Here is a 20,418-nt window from a genome sequence, read left to right as displayed (position 1 = left end):
CTCTCCAATAGACTGTCACCTTTTTAGTTCTATTTCTCTGACGTTACCTATGGTCATTAGATTTTTCATCTAAGAACAATAATATTTTATTTCTGACTCCCTATTTCAGATATCCAAACTTTTCCATACTAGGCCAACATTCTAAGAGTGTAATTAAAAGTTTGCACTGCTAGTTTAATCCCAAACTTTATATAAACAATTCAAATTATATTTTAATCAGTAAATATATTATTCTGTACTGTCATTACAAATCTTCTGCCCTTTCTCCTAGCTTTAGATTTTCCCACGTCAGTCTGAAACTTGATTCCACAAAATAATTTTTTATCAGCAAAATTTGGGAGACTTCAAAGTGTGCTCACTTCTCTGAATCATGCGTTTAAAAATATCTCATAATCTTGAATTTATACCTCTTTGCTGTTTTAGAGCCAAAATCAGATGTGCGAAACAAGTAGGCAAGCAAGTTTAAGATATTACTTGCTTAAGGAAGAAAGAGAGGCAAGTAAAAATGCCTACATATATTCCGAGGGTGAACAATTAAAATGAATAAAATACTAAAACAACTTTTTTCTTTCTCTTATATCAAAAATATGCAAACAGAATAGTATAACTAAAGTAATTATTTCCTTTCCATGAAGTAATGAAATAATTTTCTGGGTCAATTTTATAGTTTTTTCAATGCCAGATCACCACTTTCATGAACACATGGTAAAAACATAGAACTAAAAACAAGAAAGCAAACAAAACAGAATGGCATTGCTGGAAGCCCATTAAAACAGAGTTAGAACGAAACAGCTCCTCTCCAAGTTCTTCTTGGGCTCCCCTTCATGCTGGGCTCTCCCCCAGCACTGCCAGCCTCCTCCCTACCCAGCACCTGCTCAACACAAAGTTCAACATATAATAAAAAGGTAGGAGGGGACCTCAAGCAAAAGCTGATTACACAATGGCCTAACAAAAGTTTACTCTTTTGGTCTTTTAAAGTAAACACTAACAATTACTCCCATACTAGATGTCTTCCAAAAATGGCTTTTACATTCAACACTGATGAACTTTAGATACATGTTTCACCTCAGGATAAAGGTATTTTTGCAGTAGATATTAATTCTAAGTACATTACTAAATGAGTACTAAATGAGTACATTACTAAAAGTTATTTTTGTGTGAAAATAACTTTTTAAACAGTGAAATCCACCATCTTTTATTTTTTAATGTTTGTTTATTTTGGAGAGAAAGAGAGCGAGCGAGCACGGGGGACGGTCAGAGAGAGAGGGGAACAAATAATCTGAAGCAGGGTGTCTGCTGACAGCAGAGAGCCCGATGTGGGGCTCAAACTCACGAACCCTGATCATGACCTGAGCCAAAGTCGGACACTTAACCAACAAGAACCACTCAGGCACCCCTCCACAGTGAAATCCCCCATTCTAAACAACTTATTAAACCTTATTAAAACGACTGCCAACAAGAAAGTTAAAAATTGTAAAAACACTTACTTCATTTCCATGTTTCTGCAGAAATTCAATTTCCTGTTGTGTGAATGTTGTCATGGAGATAGATTTCACTCTGTGTGGTGGATTTAACCCTCTCCTAGAAGATAAAATATTTTACAAAGTTACTATATCTTAAAAATTACACATCAATGTAAAACATTTTTAATTAGTGCATTTAAACGTAGAACAGTTCACTCCATAAACTAAAAGTATTTAAAAATTATTTTATTATTAATCTCCACAATAGATATGTCAAGATAAGTCAGATTCACACTAAATAATATATTTAAAGATAAATTCAGGTAACTATCTAATTAGGAATACATAGTACCTGTAATACATGAGCTTCTTGGAAATACAAAAGTTGCTTTAGTGTGTTTCTAATGGAAGGACAGGACTACGTAAGAGCTCTATGGTAAAGAATTCAAAAAGCAATTAATCATTTAAATATTTTCACATTTCCTAAGAAAATGACAATGGTTTGTTAGAGGTCTGGAGCTATACAAATATTCTAATCAAATAGCTACTACCTTTAAGCTTGAGGCTGATTTGAAAACTGAAAACTAACCCAAGAAAACTGGAAATGATTAACGTGTAAGAATGAAGTCCCACCTCTCCCATCAATTCAAACAAAAATTTATAATAAAAGGATATTTTCAATCATCTCAGAAGGCAGTAAGCATTCAAGACGAAACCGAAGAGACATAAAGGGACTCAAGAAATGCCTGGACTCAAGATTAAAAATGCCTGTTAAGTTCTTTTACAACCTTAAAGTCTTTTCTGTATAGGTGGCCTTAAAAGGACTTTATCTCTGCGCTTCTTGATGTTTACAATGCACATAAAAAACTGAATAGAAATGCACTCAAAGAAGAATAAAAACTATTTACATTTTGCCCGAAGTGACCTACTCAACCCACAAAAATAAGGGTTAAATAATCTATGCAAAGTAACAAGTAATCTATACAAAGTTTCATCTAATTCCGTTTGAGTCATGTCCTCTGGTAAAGGCCTCATTTGGAACCCAGGGTCTAGAGCAGATTATTAATATTTTTACATAATTTATCACAGTCATCTTGCAGACTCCTATGCTGAGAGATTTAGCAAAGATGTAAAATAATATATGAGCCAGAAGTCTTTCAAAAGTAACCTGGAAACATTCTGAATAATTAAATATTACACAATAACCCTACAAATTCACAATATTATAAGCCAAAACAATAAGGAACTCAGAAATAACAGACGCTCCTCAATTTTCACATCCTGCTCCTTCTCGCTCCCTGACAGAACAGTCAGAGATAGATGGCACATCTTTCAAATCATGCTTTGAATTATGACAGAGCACTTTAGGTTTCATGTTTTGAAGTTGGGGAAACGTTAAGTTGGGTTTTGTTGCTGTTTTTAAGTTTTAAACTAATTCGTTTACTTCTAGCTCTTGGTTAAGTCATAAGATACAGAAATAAGGACTGCACTGTAGGAGAAATTGAACACAGCAATTTCATCCTTGTAAAACTTTCAAACTTAACTAATGAAGAAACAACTACAGTATGAATTAGTTTCAAGTAAATGTGTAATCACAAATTAAGGGTTTAAAAACATCTCCTAAATTTCCAAAAGTGAAAATGTAGAAAAGTCATTATTCATGTAAAGCAATACGCTTTGTTTTTCGATTCATCTGTATTATGAGAACAAGACTAGATTCACCATTTTCAGGGAAGCGTGTTAACTTACGATGTGTATTTACATCCCACCTTGTTCAAAATAATTTTTTTTTTAATTTTTTTTTCAACGTTTTTATTTATTTTTGGGACAGAGAGAGACAGAGCAAGAACGGGGGAGGGGCAGAGAGAGAGGGAGACACAGAATCGGAAACAGGCTCCAGGCTCTGAGCCATCAGCCCAGAGCCTGATGTGGGGCTCGAACTCACGGACCACGAGATCGTGACCTGGCTGAAGTCGGACGCTTAACCGACTGCGCCACCCAGGTGCTCCTTGTTCAAAATAATTTAAGAACAAATTAACTTACTGTTCTCTTAAGTTCCACAACTCCTTCCCTCTCACTTAGCAACTTGGTCTCCCCCTATTTGCTAATACCTCCGTCCTTGCTCCAGTCAACCCTTCACCTTTCCACCTCCCTTACAGTATCCTTTTTAAAAAAGGAAAAGGCAAAGGAATAATTTCCTAATGAGGAAGTGTCAAACACTGCTTACCAGGGGGTATGCTTTGGATAAGAAAATTTTCAAGCAAAGAATTATACTCCTGTATTTCTCAACTCATTAAATGAGGAAACCCGATTCTTTTTTCTTTCTAAAGCTCGTTTTTAGTTCTATTTTACAGACGTAATCTCATGACAGTACAGTGTATAGCTAATTCATTCCCAGATCTCAAGACCCTATGGTATCACAGGGTCGGTTTATGCATGAAGAAGGCATTCATTTTACTTAAATAAGTGACAAAATTTTGAACTTATGAAACAAATACAACCACAATGAACTCATAACCAAACTATGAAAGGACATTTTTTTCCTACTTAACAACACTTACTCTAGGACTTCTTTAAGTGAGCTGACTCAGTGCATTTAAAATAGGAGTCAATTTGCACAACTAGAAGATACAATTTTGCGAGGCCACAATAATTACATAAATTGAGTCGCTCCAAGGAAACTTTACATGTGTTCATGTTGATTTCTCTAATTGCTCTTTTATATTCCATTGACTCAGGCAGATTAACTCTAGTCTCAATGCAAGGATATACAATGATTTTCCCCTTTTGGCCTCCAAAAGCTTCGTATAGGTATTAAAGGCTTATAAAATAGTTTGGTTAGCGGTGCCTAGGTGGCTGAGGCAGTTAAGCGTCTGACATGGGCTCAAGTCGTAATCTCGCGGTTCATGAGTTCAAGCTCCGTGAGGGGTTCTGTGCTGACAGCTCAGAACCTGGAGCCTACTTCAGATTCTGTGTCTTCCTCCCTCTCTGACCCTCCTCCACTTACACTCTGTCTCTCTTTCTCTCAAAAAAAAAAAAAAAAAAAAAAAAAAGAATAAACATTAAAAACAATGTTTTTAATGTAATAGTTTGGTTAAAAAAAGTGATTAAGTCCAAAATGAAAATAGGTGGTCTCATACACTATGGTAGGATAAATTCACCAATTTGTTAGCAAGAACCTCACTCACACCTTTTGACCCATAAGTACCCTTTAAGTATCTATTCTAAAGAAGGAATTTGAAACACAGCTAACTAATTACATACAAGATGTTCATCAAACATTATTCATAATAAGAAAACATCAGAAACACTACAGTATCAAAGGGAAGTGGTTACATAAATGACAATAACACTGAACATTATTCATACTTATGGTTATGTTTTAATTTTTTAAGATGAAACTTACATAGTATTCTCAGAACTACATAAAATCTATCTACAAAGAAAACAGACAAACCAAATACCCCCAAATGTTAACAGTCCTTGCATATAAATGATAGGATGATTTTTTTTCTATTTATAATTTCCTATTCTCTCCAAGTTTTCCACGATGAATATGTATTATTCTATAATAGGGGAAAAAAACAGCAAGAAATAATGAGAGAGTCCAACTGATTAGTAGCAGTAGTCAAAAAGTTTGGACTCTGAGTCCTTGCTGTATAGATGTGAATGCCAGTGCTTAAGAATTAGAGAAAGAAAATATGGGAAGGAGAAAACAGTGTTCCTAAGGCTTTCTTTCAGTTTTTCTAAAAAAAGAAAAAAGAAAAAAAAGCCTGGAAATCTTTCCTCCCAAATATACCACCAGCATTAACACCTTGTCTTCACTTTATTTCTCTAAGTCCAAGTTTTCTCGACTTTCGCACTATTGACATTTGGGGCCAGGTAACTATTGTGAGGGGGCTGTTCTGTGCATTGTAGGATTGCAGCATCTCCAACCTCTACCCACTGAATATCAGTACATCCTCAAACCACAAGGGACAATGAAAAATGTTTCCAGACATTGCCAAAACTCCCCTAATGCACAAAATGCCTCCAGTTGAGAATCACTGCTCTACATATGCCAAATGTTAATTACCAAGCAAAAGAAATTACTGGAATTTCTTTGGATCTTTATTGAGTATCAATTTCTACAGGTTTAATCTTTTTTTTTTTTTTAATGTTTATTTACTTTTGACAGACAGAGACATGGCACGAGTGTGGGAGGAGCAGAGAGAGGGAGACACAATCTGAAGCAGGCTCCAGGCTCCAAGCTATCAGCACAGAGCCCAACACGGGCCTTGAACTCACGAGCTGTGAGATCATGACCTAAGCTGAAGTTGGACGCTTAGCCAGCTGAGCCACCCAGGCACCCCTACAGGTTTAATCTTCCATAAGACATTCTCCCCCATATACAACAACAAAGTTAAATCTTCCCTTAACATCATATTTTCAGAAAAACAGAAAATAGAAATGAATACTTTTTCCTATGAAGTGATAAGTAACAAAATAAATATAGCAGTTTAAAATTTGTATATTATATATTAAATTTAAATTAGAAAAGACTGTGGAAAGTATCCACCAAAAAAAATTTAAAAAAAAACAAAAAAATAATAAACCAAAAAAACAAAAAAAACAACTTTATTATGCCAAGCATGCTGACAAAATTGGTGGTAAAATAAAAGTTAAATAAGGCACAGTGAAATTAATATTTATAAAGTACCTATACTGACACTTTGCATATTTAATCTCATCCAATTTCTACTTCTAATAGTATGGCAGACCGGATATTCTAAAAAGTCTCCTCTGCTAAAACATGATAGATACTCTATAAGTTACAAAACAAAAACAAACAAACAAACAAAACCCTAACTGTTAACCTATTGTTGAGCTTTCTAGAAAGGAAAGAAAATCTCTAAGAATTCCTTCCAAAAGGCAAAAAAAGGCAAAAAAAAAATTAAAAATTGAGCTGAAACCAGAAAAGTGACCCATGTCATACACAAAATGCAGTGTTGCTCAGAAGGCAAGCACCAATCAACAAGAGCTATGGCCAGATGAGAGAGCTGAAACGGAGACAGACCTGTTAAACTCAAGACCCTAGAAGAGAAATAAAACTGTTTCCAGGTGTCGTATCCCAGGTTCCCAGCAGAAGAATATGCAAATCCTCTCAGGAGCAATGCACTTCCAATTTATACTATCGGTATGTGGAAATATTAAGCTCAGTAAACTATGAGGTTACAATAAAAATCATCACACAACAAAACATACCACTAAGCTTGTCGGTAGAAACGACATGTTTATACCTACCTCTCCCGAAGACTTTAGATACTGGAGTGATCAAATACAAAACAGAAAATAAATACAGTATATAAGAAACATCAAAATAAATAAAAGATGGCATAAAAATAAACAAGATATGTGTAGTTACCAGAATAACCAAGCAACTTAAAAGTCAGAACTTTTAGAAATGAAAAATTATAAATGTAGAAACTAAAAACTCAACAAAGCAGGTAGAGAGATGAGATACACCAAAGAATAAAACTGGTGAATTAGAAGACAGGAAACAAACCACCCAGAAAGCAGCACAGACATACAGGGAGACAGAAAAAAAGACAAAAAGGAAAAAAAGGGATACGAGGAGGTCTAACATATCTAATCAATACTCTTAACTTTTGAAAGAGAACATCGAAAAAATAAGGAGAAGGGATATTAGAAGAGATAATGGCTGAGATTTTTCAGATCCAGTAAAAGGCATGCATCTACAGATATAGGAATTACAGCTCATCAGAAACAAGATAAATAAAATACACACTTAGAAACATTTTGTTTAAATTTCAAAAATAGAAAATCTTAAAAGCAGTCTGAAAGAAAAGGTCAAGATAAAATCTGGCTGAAAGTAGACCTCTCAATGGAAACCAAAGACAACAAACATTATCTTTAAGTAGTGAGAAAAAATAAGTTGTGAACCCAGTAAAACTATCTCTGAAGTATAAGATCAAAATAATAGTATTTTCACATAAACAAAAACCAAGAGTTTACCCCCCAGGAGATTCTCACTGAAGAAATGCATATTGCATACACTTTAAAAAGAAGAATGACGCCAGGAAGATCCTGAGATGTAAAGATACTGGTAAACACGTAGGTAAATCTCAAAAAAAAAAAAAAAAAAAAAACCAAAAACACAAAAACCACACCTGATTTATGAGGTGGAACAGAGACAACTTTAACATCTCATCAACAATACCCCTTATGTGAGGGTACTTTGTATTTTCAAAGACCTTGTTATTAGGGGAAGGTTAAAATTAACTCTAGAATGTCAGTATGGAGAACAAAATTTCAATGATGACCATAAAAGTACATGGAATTCACAGCTTCCCAAATAGTATAAAGGGAAAATTGGGGGCCCCTGGGTGGTTCAGTTGAGTGTCCGACACATGATTTCTGCTCAGGTCATGATCCCAGGGTCATAGGATCGAGCCCCACCTCGGGATCCACACTTAGCATGGAGCTCGCTTAAGACTCTCTCTCCCCCTGTCCCTCTCCCCAACTCACACTGGCATTCTTTCTCTCAAAATAAACATTTTTTTTTTAAAGGGAAAATCAAAAGAAAAACCGTCATTTAAAAAAAAAAAAAAATTAAACATACACTTTCCAAATGACCTAGCAATCCCACTTTTATTTACCCAGCAATGGAATACTAACCAGCAATCAGGAGAAACGAACTACTGGAATATGTAACTACCTTGGATTAATCTTAAAGGTACGATGCTGAGTGACGAAGACAAGACAATCTGACAAAGTTACGTACTTATGATAGAATTTACCTGACATTATCGGAAAGAAAAATCAGTGTTGGGAGAACTACAGGCAGCTGGCAGGGGTTAGGAACAGAGAAGGGTTAAGAAGAGTCTTGGGGATGGTGGAACAGCCCCGTGTGCTGATTGTGGCAGTAGTGACAGGAATCTACCCTTACGTTAAGACTCACACCAAAAGCGTTAACAGTGATGTGCACTAACTTAAATAAAACACCATAGTCCTAATTCCGTGTTACTCTTCACGGTAACCACAACTTTTACACTAATTAAAATAAATTTTTTCTCATTAGTGGACCTACCTTCTTCTCTACTTACCAAGTTTGATCATTTAAATGAATGAAATCTGATCAAAACTGAATTATTTATCTAGTCACTTTAAAGGTGGATTTGTGAAAGCTGCTGCCACTTCCCTTTTTTGCTAAGCCCAGTCTAGCTGTCATGTGAATTCAGTGTTTATAAAACATTTTACTGTAATGATATTAGTCATAACTACTGGATGAAAGTGTTGAGCAAGTAAGCCACATTATTTTTATAGTGCCAATATTGAAGTACCACCCATTGCAAATCCTAAAATACACATTTTAAGTCTCCAATTTAGTGCAAAAAAAAAAAATTAGGTAATGACTCATTTAATAACAGCAGTATTGATATTTTGAAAGCATGTTTGCCAGTTAATTGGTTTCAAGAAGTTCCAGTCACCTACTGGTGGAGCCCAATATGTTTTCACAGTATAATTAAGTCATATGCAGATCCCAGGAGCTTTAGTTTTAACGACCACCACCCAGGTATGACTGTAACCAGATGGTGTGACTCATTCCGTATGTCCACCAGTATGCTGCTCTTAACTATGCCTCAAACAATCTTGCAAATTGCCATTTGTTCAACTCAAATAACAATGTGTGCTGGGTGAATAGGAACACTTATTCAGTTTTATTAATTGTTTTTCTCCCCCTGGGGGAAAAGCTGGTTAAAATATTTTAATAGCCTGTGGAAACTTATGCAGTTGCTAATATTGATATAAAGTAATAAAGTTAATATGACATTTAGATCTATCCCAATCCTAGTTATGTAGTAAAAATATTACATATAAATAATGTTTCATATCAAAAAAATTATACCTTTAAAATCTACAGCAGATGGAAGACAACTTTAACAGGTTATCAAGATTCTACAAACTGTGGATGCCAAGGCACTAACATGTACTGGATATTCCAAAATATTAGTCTATCCAGAACCCAACTTAAAAATACTGAAAACACACACACACACACACACACACACACACACACACACACACACACACACGATGTAAACCACACCTGTTTTTTTTTTTTTTTTTTTTACCGGGGGGAGGCGGGGGAGGGTTGAAAGTCACAAATACGGTCTGTAAAAGGTACTTGTAACACTTATGCAAAACATCTAAAAAAAATAATACTCAAGTAACAATTTAAACCTAATTAAGGTATCCAGTTAAAAGTGGACAAAACCCAAGAATGTCTTCACAAACCTCTCCAAACCTCACTGAAATGAAAGCAAAGGAATAAAATGGTATTAACTCACAAAGAGAGGAACAGAGAATAAAGGAGGCCAAAAGTATACGATAGTTCTCTAATAACAGAATTTGGAAGATAAAAAGTGAATATAACAGCAGTAACTGACTTTGCAGAATCAAGAAAAGCAAAACAGAATCTCCTTCAGAGAGGAGCCAACTAGAAGCTCATTCCCACTATAGAACCCCTTAAAGATTCACAAAAGGAATCGCAGGCAGGCTGGCGGGGGTGGGGCTGGGGATTACATAGGGTCAAAAATAAACTCCCAGTTCCACTACAGCCACAAGACTACCCCTACCAGGCCCTAGGCAGAAGTCTGAAGGAAAATTTAATCTGCAGAGACTATCCAAATAGACTAAGGACTGTTATTAGGTACCATGCTAAAAACCAGGGACTAAACTGGGAATTTCTACAAACTGAATCATAGATTATGTGCCTCTAGTCTTCTTCCTCAACTTGGATCCTAGAAAAATGGCAGCCAGGCTCTTTTTCAGTCACCAACAACAATTTTGGAGAAAATACCTCTGAACTAAAAAAGCATGATTTCCAAACCAACGAGTCCAAAAGAATGGCTAAAATAATGAACAAAAGACCTAACCAAAATACTTCAATGTACGGTTCAGAACAGCAGGGATTAAAAAAAGAAGAAGAAAAGAGAAAAAAAGATCACATATACTCCCAAAGAGGGAGGGGGGAAAATGGGACACGAAGAATCAGCAGGCTGCATCAGTCTACCGATGAATACGAAGAATACCATCAGACTTCCTAATTCCTAACATCAATACTGAGGATCTGAACAATTAAGCAATGCCTTAAAACTGCAAGGATAAAGTATTTCCACCCTTATGAATGGGGACAAACGATTAATTTAAAAATGATAGCAGAATAAGACATTTACAGTCATACAGCTCTCAAAACTATCTCCCACTGATCTTTATCAGGAGGCTAATGAAGATATGCGCTCCTGGAAAGAGAGGGTCTAACACAGGTTAAACATGAAAAAGAAATTTCCAAAATGAAGGCAGAAGAAAAGTCCCAGGATGACCACTGCATAGTAGGTCTAGAGAGAAGCATGACCAGGCCAGAAGATGACAGAAGTGCCCAGAAAAGATTTATCAATAAAAAAAAAAAAAAGGTACCTGATGCGTCTGATCATATTGAAAGAAGTTTTATGCCTCAGCCAGAGATTATTTATCTAGGGATATATTAATGATACATACATGGAAAACAAATGAAGAGAACTAAACAATTACAAACTTCAGGGAAAAGTTTGTATAAGCAAGAAAATAACAGTAGTAATACACTATAAGTCTCAGCTGAGAATACGTACATACTTGCAACAAGGCAAACACTAAATAATGATTTAACCAACAATGGTGATAACATTACATGGAAGAGGTAGAAACAGCAGATGTAAAGGGAGAGAGAAGTGTTGAGGACCAAATCCTTATTTCCTCTTTGTACAGCAGAGAAGTGAATATATAAAGCCAACACTGGAAAAAAAAAAAAAAAAACTTCCAATAGCTGTAACTATGTTAGTTAGAAATACTAAGGTAAACACAGAAGAAGGGCAGAGACAAGAGTTCACAGTCACGGTCTAGGACAACCTGAAATGGAGGAAGGGAACAGGTGACTGTTGTTCGTTATAAGCCTTTCCCTTTTTACATTATGTGCACGTTTTCTTTAGATAAACATTAAAACCGAATTAAAAATGAAACATAAAAAAAGAATCAATACAAAGAGCCCTTGCTCTTCAAAGCCAAGTTTAACTGACATACAATTTACAGGTTGTTTTCTTTGATGAAAAAGTTTGAGGAATTTTTTAAATTTCAAAGGTATCAAGTCTCTCTACTAGACACTAGCGATCTTTTTATAGACGTACCTACTGAACACAACTGTTTTAGAACTACCAAAATTCACTGTGTAGGAGAGAAAGCTTTGAAGACAGAAACGAGGAAGAGTTCTCATGTTTTCCCACATTATTAGTTGCAGTGATTTTAATACTCTCCCCATCAAAGAGCTAGCACAGTTTAACAAAACATGGGGGAAGAACAGAATTCTTAGAATCTGACGATTACAAAAAACTTCTCTCTTCCTTTTGTAAACATGTATGCTTCTCTATAACTTCCATACACGTCTCCCATTTCCTCCCAGAGAATAAATTTATTACCTCTTCCACATACAGGCCTTAAAATTACCCAAAGACAGTGACCATATATACAGCTCCCCAACCCACCCGTCTTTACTTCTGGTTCCTGCAGTTTTAAACCTGCTTATCATCCTGGTAAAATTCCTTAGAGCATGCTGCAGTTAATGTACCTCTTAAAAGAAGCAACCAGAATAAAAGCAAGGTGTATTTATGACTTCCCTCTCTCTGAAACGGTATGGTTCCAATCAAAAGGAGACTACATCTTACTCAGGAGTCTGAAAAAATATGTTCCAACTTAAAAAAAACTGTCATTCCTCATATTTCGAACAACTCAAACAAGCTTCCCATCGCTACCGTAAAGCAAGTTACGAATTTCCTTCTAATCACATCCAATCATCCAACTCTTAAGACAAGAGTTCTCAGGTGTGGGCCTGTAAAGGATGTCACAAAGAACCTGCTACTAATTACTCCAGGTTATGAGTGATTTACCTTTTTTTTATACACCTTAGAGGAATCCACGGTGGGTATTCCTAACCAATTACCACTCTGACTGTGTAAAGTGGGAAATACATTAAGAAGTCAGGGGGATCAGCGGGAAGAGTAACGGCACCTAGTTCTGATGATCTCCACAGGACTTTCTCAAGAATATGAGCATTATGCACGTCGTCTAGAAAAGGGTGAAAATAGGATGCCACCACACCATACATGCTTATGAGTTTTCCCAGGACAGAAGATGCTCACAAAACTACAGCACAGCCCCCCTTCATCAATTTGTTGGAGGAATCCATGTTTCTCCTCCCTGCTGAACAACCTACCTACAGCAAATGCCTATTGCACAACAAACATTCCCAGCTAGGAGGCCGGCTCTCTCCTGCTCCTTCCAACTGAGTTTCATGTTTATCAAGAGCCGTTTAATCTAACAACTTGGTAATACAGTTGGCACAGTATTTGGTAAATATACAGTTTAATTAAAGATTATGTACAATAACGACACATGAGAACTGTTTCCATAAAAACGAAGTATTTTGGAGACTTAATTGAGTCACTATGAAAACTTGTTGTTTAACTGTAGACAAGAATTGTAAAAGACTGAAGAGAAGATTGAGAACAATCCCGCACTCAACTTGCTTTAAAAGCAACTTAAAATTCTAAGTATTGTGGGGCGCCTGGGTGGCTCAGTCGGTTAAGCGTCTGACTTTGGCTCAGGTCATGATCTCACGGTTCGTGGGTTCAAGCCCCGCGTGGGGCTCTGTGCTGACAGCTCAGAGCCTGGAGCCTGCCTCAGATTCTGTGTCTCCTTCTCTCTGCCCCTTCCCCGCTTGTGTTCTCTCTCAAAAGTAAACATTAAAAAAAAAAAATTCTAAATACTGTAAACAACACACAATGTGAGTCTGGGTTATAGCAAAGGGACAAAGAATCTAGTCAGTGGAACCACATTCAAAGAAAAGTCTAGGTGTTACAAAAAACTCTGACAAATTAACAATTATACATTAAAAAAAAACTAAGTATATAAAAACATATATACATATGCATACATACATACATAATTGATTTTTAATGAACCTAATCACTATCAATCCTAAATGCATAGGATAGGAGGTTTTCATTACAATTCAGGTATAGAAAATAGTAAGAGAATTCATTCATGGCAGTGTAGATAGGCCAAATTCAAAATAGCACCATATTCCCATTACACTCACAATACACAACAGCAGTTTCTGAACAAAATTCAAAGTTAGGAAAACACATTTGCAACTAAGTTCCTTTAAATTTTTTTGAAAAGCATAGCTATGAAGTAAAAATGCATGATACATCCATAAACTGTCTGTCCTGCTTTTAAAATCCAACGAAGTTAAAATCTACCATTTAAATCCCCAAAATATAGAGTTCAAAACAGTTTACAATAATCCATGGGAAACCTTTATACATTTGCTAGCGGTGGACTCAGCATTAGTTCTGGATCCCAACATCAACCAAAGTATCACAACAAAGCACTAAGAATGTATGCTAGGGATGCCTGAGTGTCTCCGTTGGTTAAGCTTCCAACTTCGGCTCAGGTCATGATCTCGCAGTTTGTGAGTTCGAGTCCCACGTCAGGCTCTGTGCTGACAGCTCAGAGCCTGGAGCCTGCTTTGGATTCTGTGTCTCCCTCTCTCTCTGCCCCTCCTCCACTCATGCTCTGTGTGTGTCTCTCTCTCTCTCTCAAAAATAAACATTAAAATATTTTAGAAAAAAAAGAATGTATGCTAATTTTACAATTTGTAGTCAAAACAATTCACGTCTCATTATTTACATAATCTTCAATTAAACTATGTATTTACCAAATACCATGCCAACTGGATTACCAAGTTATTATATTAAACAGCTCTCGATAAATGATAAACGTAACAGTACTTTCCTCATGTTGTTACTAGAATCCTGCCTGACACACAGCTAGCACTCCATAAATGTTACTAATTATTATTATTATTATTACATTTTCTATTTCAACAAATACTTGAATTGTATCCCCAACACATGTACTAGTGCTGGGAACCTAATGAATATTTGCTTAAAAACATCGTGTCCTTCCTAATCGAAGTATCTCATGGTCTTCCCACTTACACCAATTTGAAATTGTCCTAAATTTTCAAAACATCTCATTGAATACAGCCACATTAGAGTACTAAAAAAATGGAAAAGGAATTAAAGATATAAATCACTGCCCACTGTAATCTCGTAAGATCCTGACTATTATAAACAGAGCTCCAAAAGACTATTTGATTGCAATCCACTCTAATGCTAATAATTGTATAAACACAAACTAGATGCCTTTTCATCTAACTTTAAAATATTCACCGTGAGTCAAAATGCACACAAAATTAATAAAGTGTAAGTTAGTATCAGGCTACATTTATACACCTATTGAAATTCCCATTTTAAATACACTGTCCACATAAAATAGCTGGTATTAGAAGGGACAAAGTATTTCTCAAATGTTATTTTTTATCTTATCTAAACCCTTTTGAAAAACATGAATTACTTTTTAAAGACTAACAATTCTTATTTACTGATTATGCCAATATTAAATAATTTGGTCTAAAACTAGTCTTTTTAATTTTTGTTTTATTTTATATTAGAGAGAGAGAGAGAGCGCACGCGCACATGAGCAGGGGAGGGGCAAAGAAGAGAGGGAGACACAGAATCTGAAGTAGGCTCCAGGCTCCTAGCTGTCAGCACAGAGCCTGGTGCAGGGCTCAAACTCACAAACCGTGAGATCATGACCTGAGCTCAAGTTGCTTAACCAACTGAGGCACCCAGGCACCCCCAAATTTTTTATTTTATTTTATTTTATTTTTTTTTTTGAGAGAGAGAAAGCTCATGAGCAGGGAAGGGGCAGAGGGAGAGAGAGGATCCGAAGCAGGCTCTGTGCTGACCGCAAAGAGCCTGATGTGGGGCTTGAACTCACAAGCCTTGAGATCATGCCTGACCTGGGCTGAAGCCGGACGCTAAACTAAGCTACCCAGCCACCCCAATTTGGTCTAAAACTAGTCTTTTTTTTTTTTTTTTAATTAAAAAAAATTTTTTTTTTCAACGTTTATTTATTTTTGGGACAGAGAGAGACAGAGCATGAACGGGGAAGGGGCAGAGAGAGAGGGAGACACAGAATCAGAAACAGGCTCCAGGCTCTGAGCCATCAGCCCAGAGCCCGACGCGGGGCTCGAACTCACAGACTGCGAGATCGTGACCTGGCTGAAGTCGGACGCTTAACCGACTGCGCCACCCAGGCGCCCCTAAAACTAGTCTTTAAATCAACTAAAAGTTCCTTAACATGAAGGCAATGTTTGACTGTTGGCTGTAATGGAGTGTCCATTCATAATTTTAAGTATTTCTGTAGGTAGGACCAGAAAGAAAGTGACAAATCAATGTTACAATACCCCCATTCTAGCTCAGTAATAAATAGTATAACCATCTACATTTAAAGTTTCACAATTTGAATTGTCATATACTCTGAATGAGCATCAAACAGGTAAATGACAATCATCAGGAAAGAAAAGATTCTGAGGGTCTAGCAATATAAACAGTAAGATGCTTATTCAATTTGTGTAAACAAAGATGCCACTAAATGAATAATAAAGGGTATGTGACTAACCTCTAAAATTTAGAATTCATGACAGTAGATACCATTTACTGCGTATCAGCATTTTCTAGGCACATCAAGGTTTCCCAAAGGATCCAGGACAACGTGCACACAGTGGCCTTGCTTAATACCTTGCCCTAAGTCACAAAGCTAGTGGCAGTGTCGGAATCTGATTTCAAAATTCGTATTCTTCCAAATATACCATGTCACCTACATAGCAAACATATAATAATTATTAAACTCAATAGTTATTTTATTCTCCTCAAATTATTTTCCTTTATCATTGCTTTTCAAGGACAGAGATCCTTAGGAGCTCCTGTCCCTTCAATATTTCTGCAGTAGCCATCAGATCCCGCATCTCTTCTTTCCTTCCCAAGAATCCCAGATTTCTGATGTGAGGACTCTATTTGGGGACCCTTGTTGTCCCAGTGAAGTCACTGTGGATAGTGAGTCCAATGAGGGCACCAGTTCAAGGTAGCTACATGCCCGAGTGAATGGCAGAACTTCTGGAAAAGCTGGGGCACTGACGGGAATTAAGGCAGTACCCAGCTGCAGGGGCTGGGAGCAGCCAACTTTGGTTGAGAGAAATCTAGGCAACATCATCGAGCCCCTGGAAAAAGTCTCCCTTCAGAACAAAGGTTTTGAGTCACATCTGAAGAATCCAAACTGATAGATTTTTATAAGGGTGCTTCTCATTTGAATGTCTTTCACATACTGTTTGCCACTCATGGAATGGCTTTTCCCCCACGTTAATCCCTCCCATCTACCAGGCAGCTACTATGTACCAGGCATCAAGTGAGATGTTAAACAGGTTATCTCTAACACTGAAGACTAATCTACATCCAAAATCTACAAGGTAAACTTTACCCTCACTATTCACAGATGAGAAAATTCAAACTCAAGGAGACTGAGTGACATTCTCAATACCACACAGGTAATAAATGGCGCCAGGATTCAAGATCAGGTTTATCTAGCTCACAAGTACTTGTTCTTTCAACACCATGAAGCAGCCAGCCACATGGATCTTGCCTTTAAGAGTCTTTGTTCAGAAATCAAATCTTCTGTGAAGCTTTATCCATTTACATATTTCATGAATAGTTTTTAGAAAAAGGAAATATTACAACGTATCATCACTACATTTACACAGTTAGAATACAAGCTCCTTAAAGACAGTAGGAACCAAGTAACACCACTGCCTCCCATAATGTATGTGACACAGACCAAGTGAGCAATAAATACATGCAGAATCACCTGCGAATGGAGATATAAAGTCCTATCTATCACAGATTAAATTCCTTAAAATAAGCAATTGTCAGCATAGTGAGATATCCTTCTACATACAATGTTTCTGAAATGCGGGCTTTTAGGAAGAAATTTGTAAATATTTGTTGATCTTAAACATTTGCTGCCTAGACTAAATGTTGCCCTGCTATACTTATGAAGGACTACAGAGAAACGTCAGAAATTCAAAACAGTAAATATAGACATTTTTTTTCCAAACCAAGTATTTCCCATGTACCAAACGATCTCGTGCTTAGCAAAAGCAGAACATACTTACCATTATGCACATAAGAGAAGCCAAATACATTTAAATCACCAGACTGTGGGCCTTCATTTTAGAACCAAAGTTGCCCAATACAGGTCACTTAGCTTCATCTGTAAACGCGAAGTGTGAACCAGACTTTCTTCTAGATACCACCCAGCTCTACAATTCTGTGTAATTCAATAATATTACTGTTTACCAACTTCTTAGAGTGCTTCTCTGACTACAATCTAAGAGTAACCTTTCGGGGCACCTGGGTGGCTCAGTTGGTTAAGCATCTGACTTCAGCTCAGTTCAAGATCTTCCGATACACGGGTTCTCAGATTCTGGGCCTCCCTCTCTCTCTCTCTCTCTCTCTCTGCCCCTCCCCTGCTCACACTCTGTCTCTCTCTCAAAATAAACAAACATTAAAAATTTTTTTAAAACAAAAATTAAAAATAAATAGTAACGTTTCAAACAAGGTCTCTCCTATCACATACATTTTAGCATACTTACCCCTGACATTTCTCTCATTTACTTATATTACCATCTCCCCTACAGTGTAAGCACCAAAACCACAGTGGTTTTGCTGTATTCATCAGCACACCCCAAGGCTTCACACAAAACACAGTAGGCACCCAATAAATGTCTGTTGAAGAATTAACATCATGGAAGGCTAATAACATCTTGTTGCCCAAGGGGGAAAAAAAGCGAATTGTGGGCTGCTAGGCACGTCCTGCATTTTCTAAACATGAGTTTTCTAATCTATTATACACTTTGCCTCAGTATTAATCTTACAAGGTGTTTTTTTCTGGGGGGGGGGGGGGGGGGATGGGGTCCAAATTACTCTACTTGAAGGAATGCTACCAATGAAGAACTCAAGTGAATGTTTTGGTACAACAAAGGTTTTAAGAGTATTTAGTGACCACCACTTTGCCAAGATAATTAGTACCCAAAAGCAGCTCGGCAGTTCCACAATCATCTGCAAACTTTCCAAAGGAAATTTCACAATGACAAAAACCTTACCAAAATAAACCTTAATGAAGCGAAGAAGAACAAATACAAACCACCCCAAACAATTCAAGAGGTAGTCTCCGTTTTTCCAACAAAATGCTGTCGTCCCCTCTCCCCTGTCTGTATACAGCCAGATACTGACACTGACAGACAAGTCTTCCAGATACCATGACACAGCTTCTAGTCGGTACCTTATTTGCATTCAAACTTCCCCCAAACTCAAGACTCTCTTTGGACCATAAAACTAAAACCCCACCACCTCCCATCTGCTTCTCTGCCTCCCTCTCTCGCAATTAAGCCTCTCGAACTTCTTCCCTTGGGATTCACATCTCTGCCACCAAGACGTTTTAATCCTGCTACTCCTCCTAAGTGCCTGCTTTCTCCCAGTGACCTAGGTTCTCTCGACCCGGGGGGAGGAGGGAGGAAGCCCAGCCTAAGCGTCCCGGCTCTTTCCCACCCTAGCTTCTCCCCCCCCCCCCACCCCCTCTCTGCGGGCGCCCGGCAGGTGCCTCGCCGGGGATCTCCGCGCCCCGGCCGCCGCCAAGCGGGCCACACAAAAGACCCGCACGGCCCTCCCCAGCCTCCTCCGGTCTTCCCCCTTCAGCCCCATCGGGTCAGCGCCCCGGAGAGCAGAGGCCCGAGGGAGACGGCGCCGGCTCCGCGGGGCGCAGAGATGCTCGCCCCGGGCGCCCCCTCCTGACCCCACCTTCGCCCACGCCCCACCCACGAAGGCTGCCCCGGGCCGGGACCCTCGGCCCGAGAAACCGAAAGCGCGCATCCCCAGCCCGGCGGCCGGGGCCGAGCGCATCCCGCCCCACGGCCTCCGCCGCGCCCCTCCCCGCCAGCCCCGCGCCCCAACCGCCGGCCCAAGCGGGCGCCCCCGCCGGCCTCCCGCGCCGCCCGGCGCCCCCGCTCCCCCCGCCCCCAGCCCCGGGGAAGGGCCCACCCCCGCCCGGCGGCCCGGCGGCCCGGCACTCACAGGCTGCCGGAGCAGGAGGTACAGACGAAGGAGCCGACCGTCATGTTCACGTAGGTGGGGCCGCGCTGGTCGCAGTCGAAGCACTTTCGGTTGTGCGGGAGGCCGGTCATGTCCCGCAGCATCTTCAGGTGCTTCTCCTCCTGCTTCCGCTTCGCGCTGGCCGCCATGGCCGCGGCGCCGAGGGAGGAGGCCGGCAGGGCCGGGAGCGGGAGCCGGGCGGCGCTGCGCCGGGGGCCCGCGGTCCCTCGGGCCGCCCTGGCCGCGGCCGCCGCCCTCCGTCAGCGCGCGCCGCCCGCGCCGGACCTGGCCGCCTCGGTTCGACTCGACTGCGCTGGGCGCGGCGCGGACGCTGCGGAGCGCGGGCTGACGGGCCACACCAACCGGCCCGGCCGGGACAACCGCCGTCGCCGCCGCCGCCGCCGCCACCTTCCCGACTTCTCCTGAGGGGAAAAGAGGAGGAAGGGGGACGGCAAGAGGAGGCCCGCCCCGGGCGGCCGGAGGCCAAGTGGCGGCCGGCGCCCTCTGCTGGCCAGGAGGAGTTAGTTACTGCGGCCGCGCTGAGGCCTGGAGTTGGGCCGGGGCAAAGTAGCAAAGATACGCAGGTGATGGTAGCGATGGACTGTGGTTATTAGAGAGCTTGTATGTGCTAAGCGCATTATTACCTGAGTTAACTTCCTCCCCCGCTCAAAACTCTCCCAGGGGCTGCCGACTGCTTTGGGGATAATTCCAGCTTCCTCATCGTGCTCCAAAAGGTGCTCCCTCACCTACCCCAACCTGCCTCTCTCCCCATCCTGGTTTCCTCCACCACGCTGGCTTTCCGTTTGTACCCC

At 39.4% G+C, this 20,418-nt stretch overlaps 1 protein-coding gene across 11 annotated transcripts in view; it reads right to left on the bottom strand.

The window, feature by feature from the left end:
* AGFG1 (ArfGAP with FG repeats 1) overlaps positions 1-20,037 on the bottom strand; it is a 75,778-nt gene extending 55,741 nt beyond the window's left edge. For 4 of the 11 annotated variants that reach the window (XM_023259757.2, XM_023259758.2, XM_023259761.2 and 1 more), the window contains exons 1-2: positions 19,589-20,035; positions 1,488-1,581 (exon numbers count right to left, since the gene is read on the bottom strand). In XM_023259757.2, the coding sequence (XP_023115525.2) occupies positions 1,488-1,581; positions 19,589-19,755 (261 nt within the window). In that variant the 5' untranslated portion in view covers positions 19,756-20,035. Of the gene's footprint in view, positions 1-1,487; positions 1,582-1,815; positions 1,895-17,631; positions 18,374-19,588 lie in introns of those variants that run through there. The other 7 variants (XM_023259756.2, XM_023259760.2, XM_023259755.2 and 4 more) reach the window with 5 other exon arrangements.
* Between the last annotated feature and the right edge of the window lie 381 nt (positions 20,038-20,418).

This window comes from Felis catus, chromosome C1 (assembly GCF_018350175.1).
Source record: "Felis catus isolate Fca126 chromosome C1, F.catus_Fca126_mat1.0, whole genome shotgun sequence".
Lineage (NCBI taxonomy): Eukaryota > Metazoa > Chordata > Mammalia > Carnivora > Felidae > Felis > Felis catus.
This window is presented reverse-complemented; position numbering and strand designations above follow the sequence as displayed.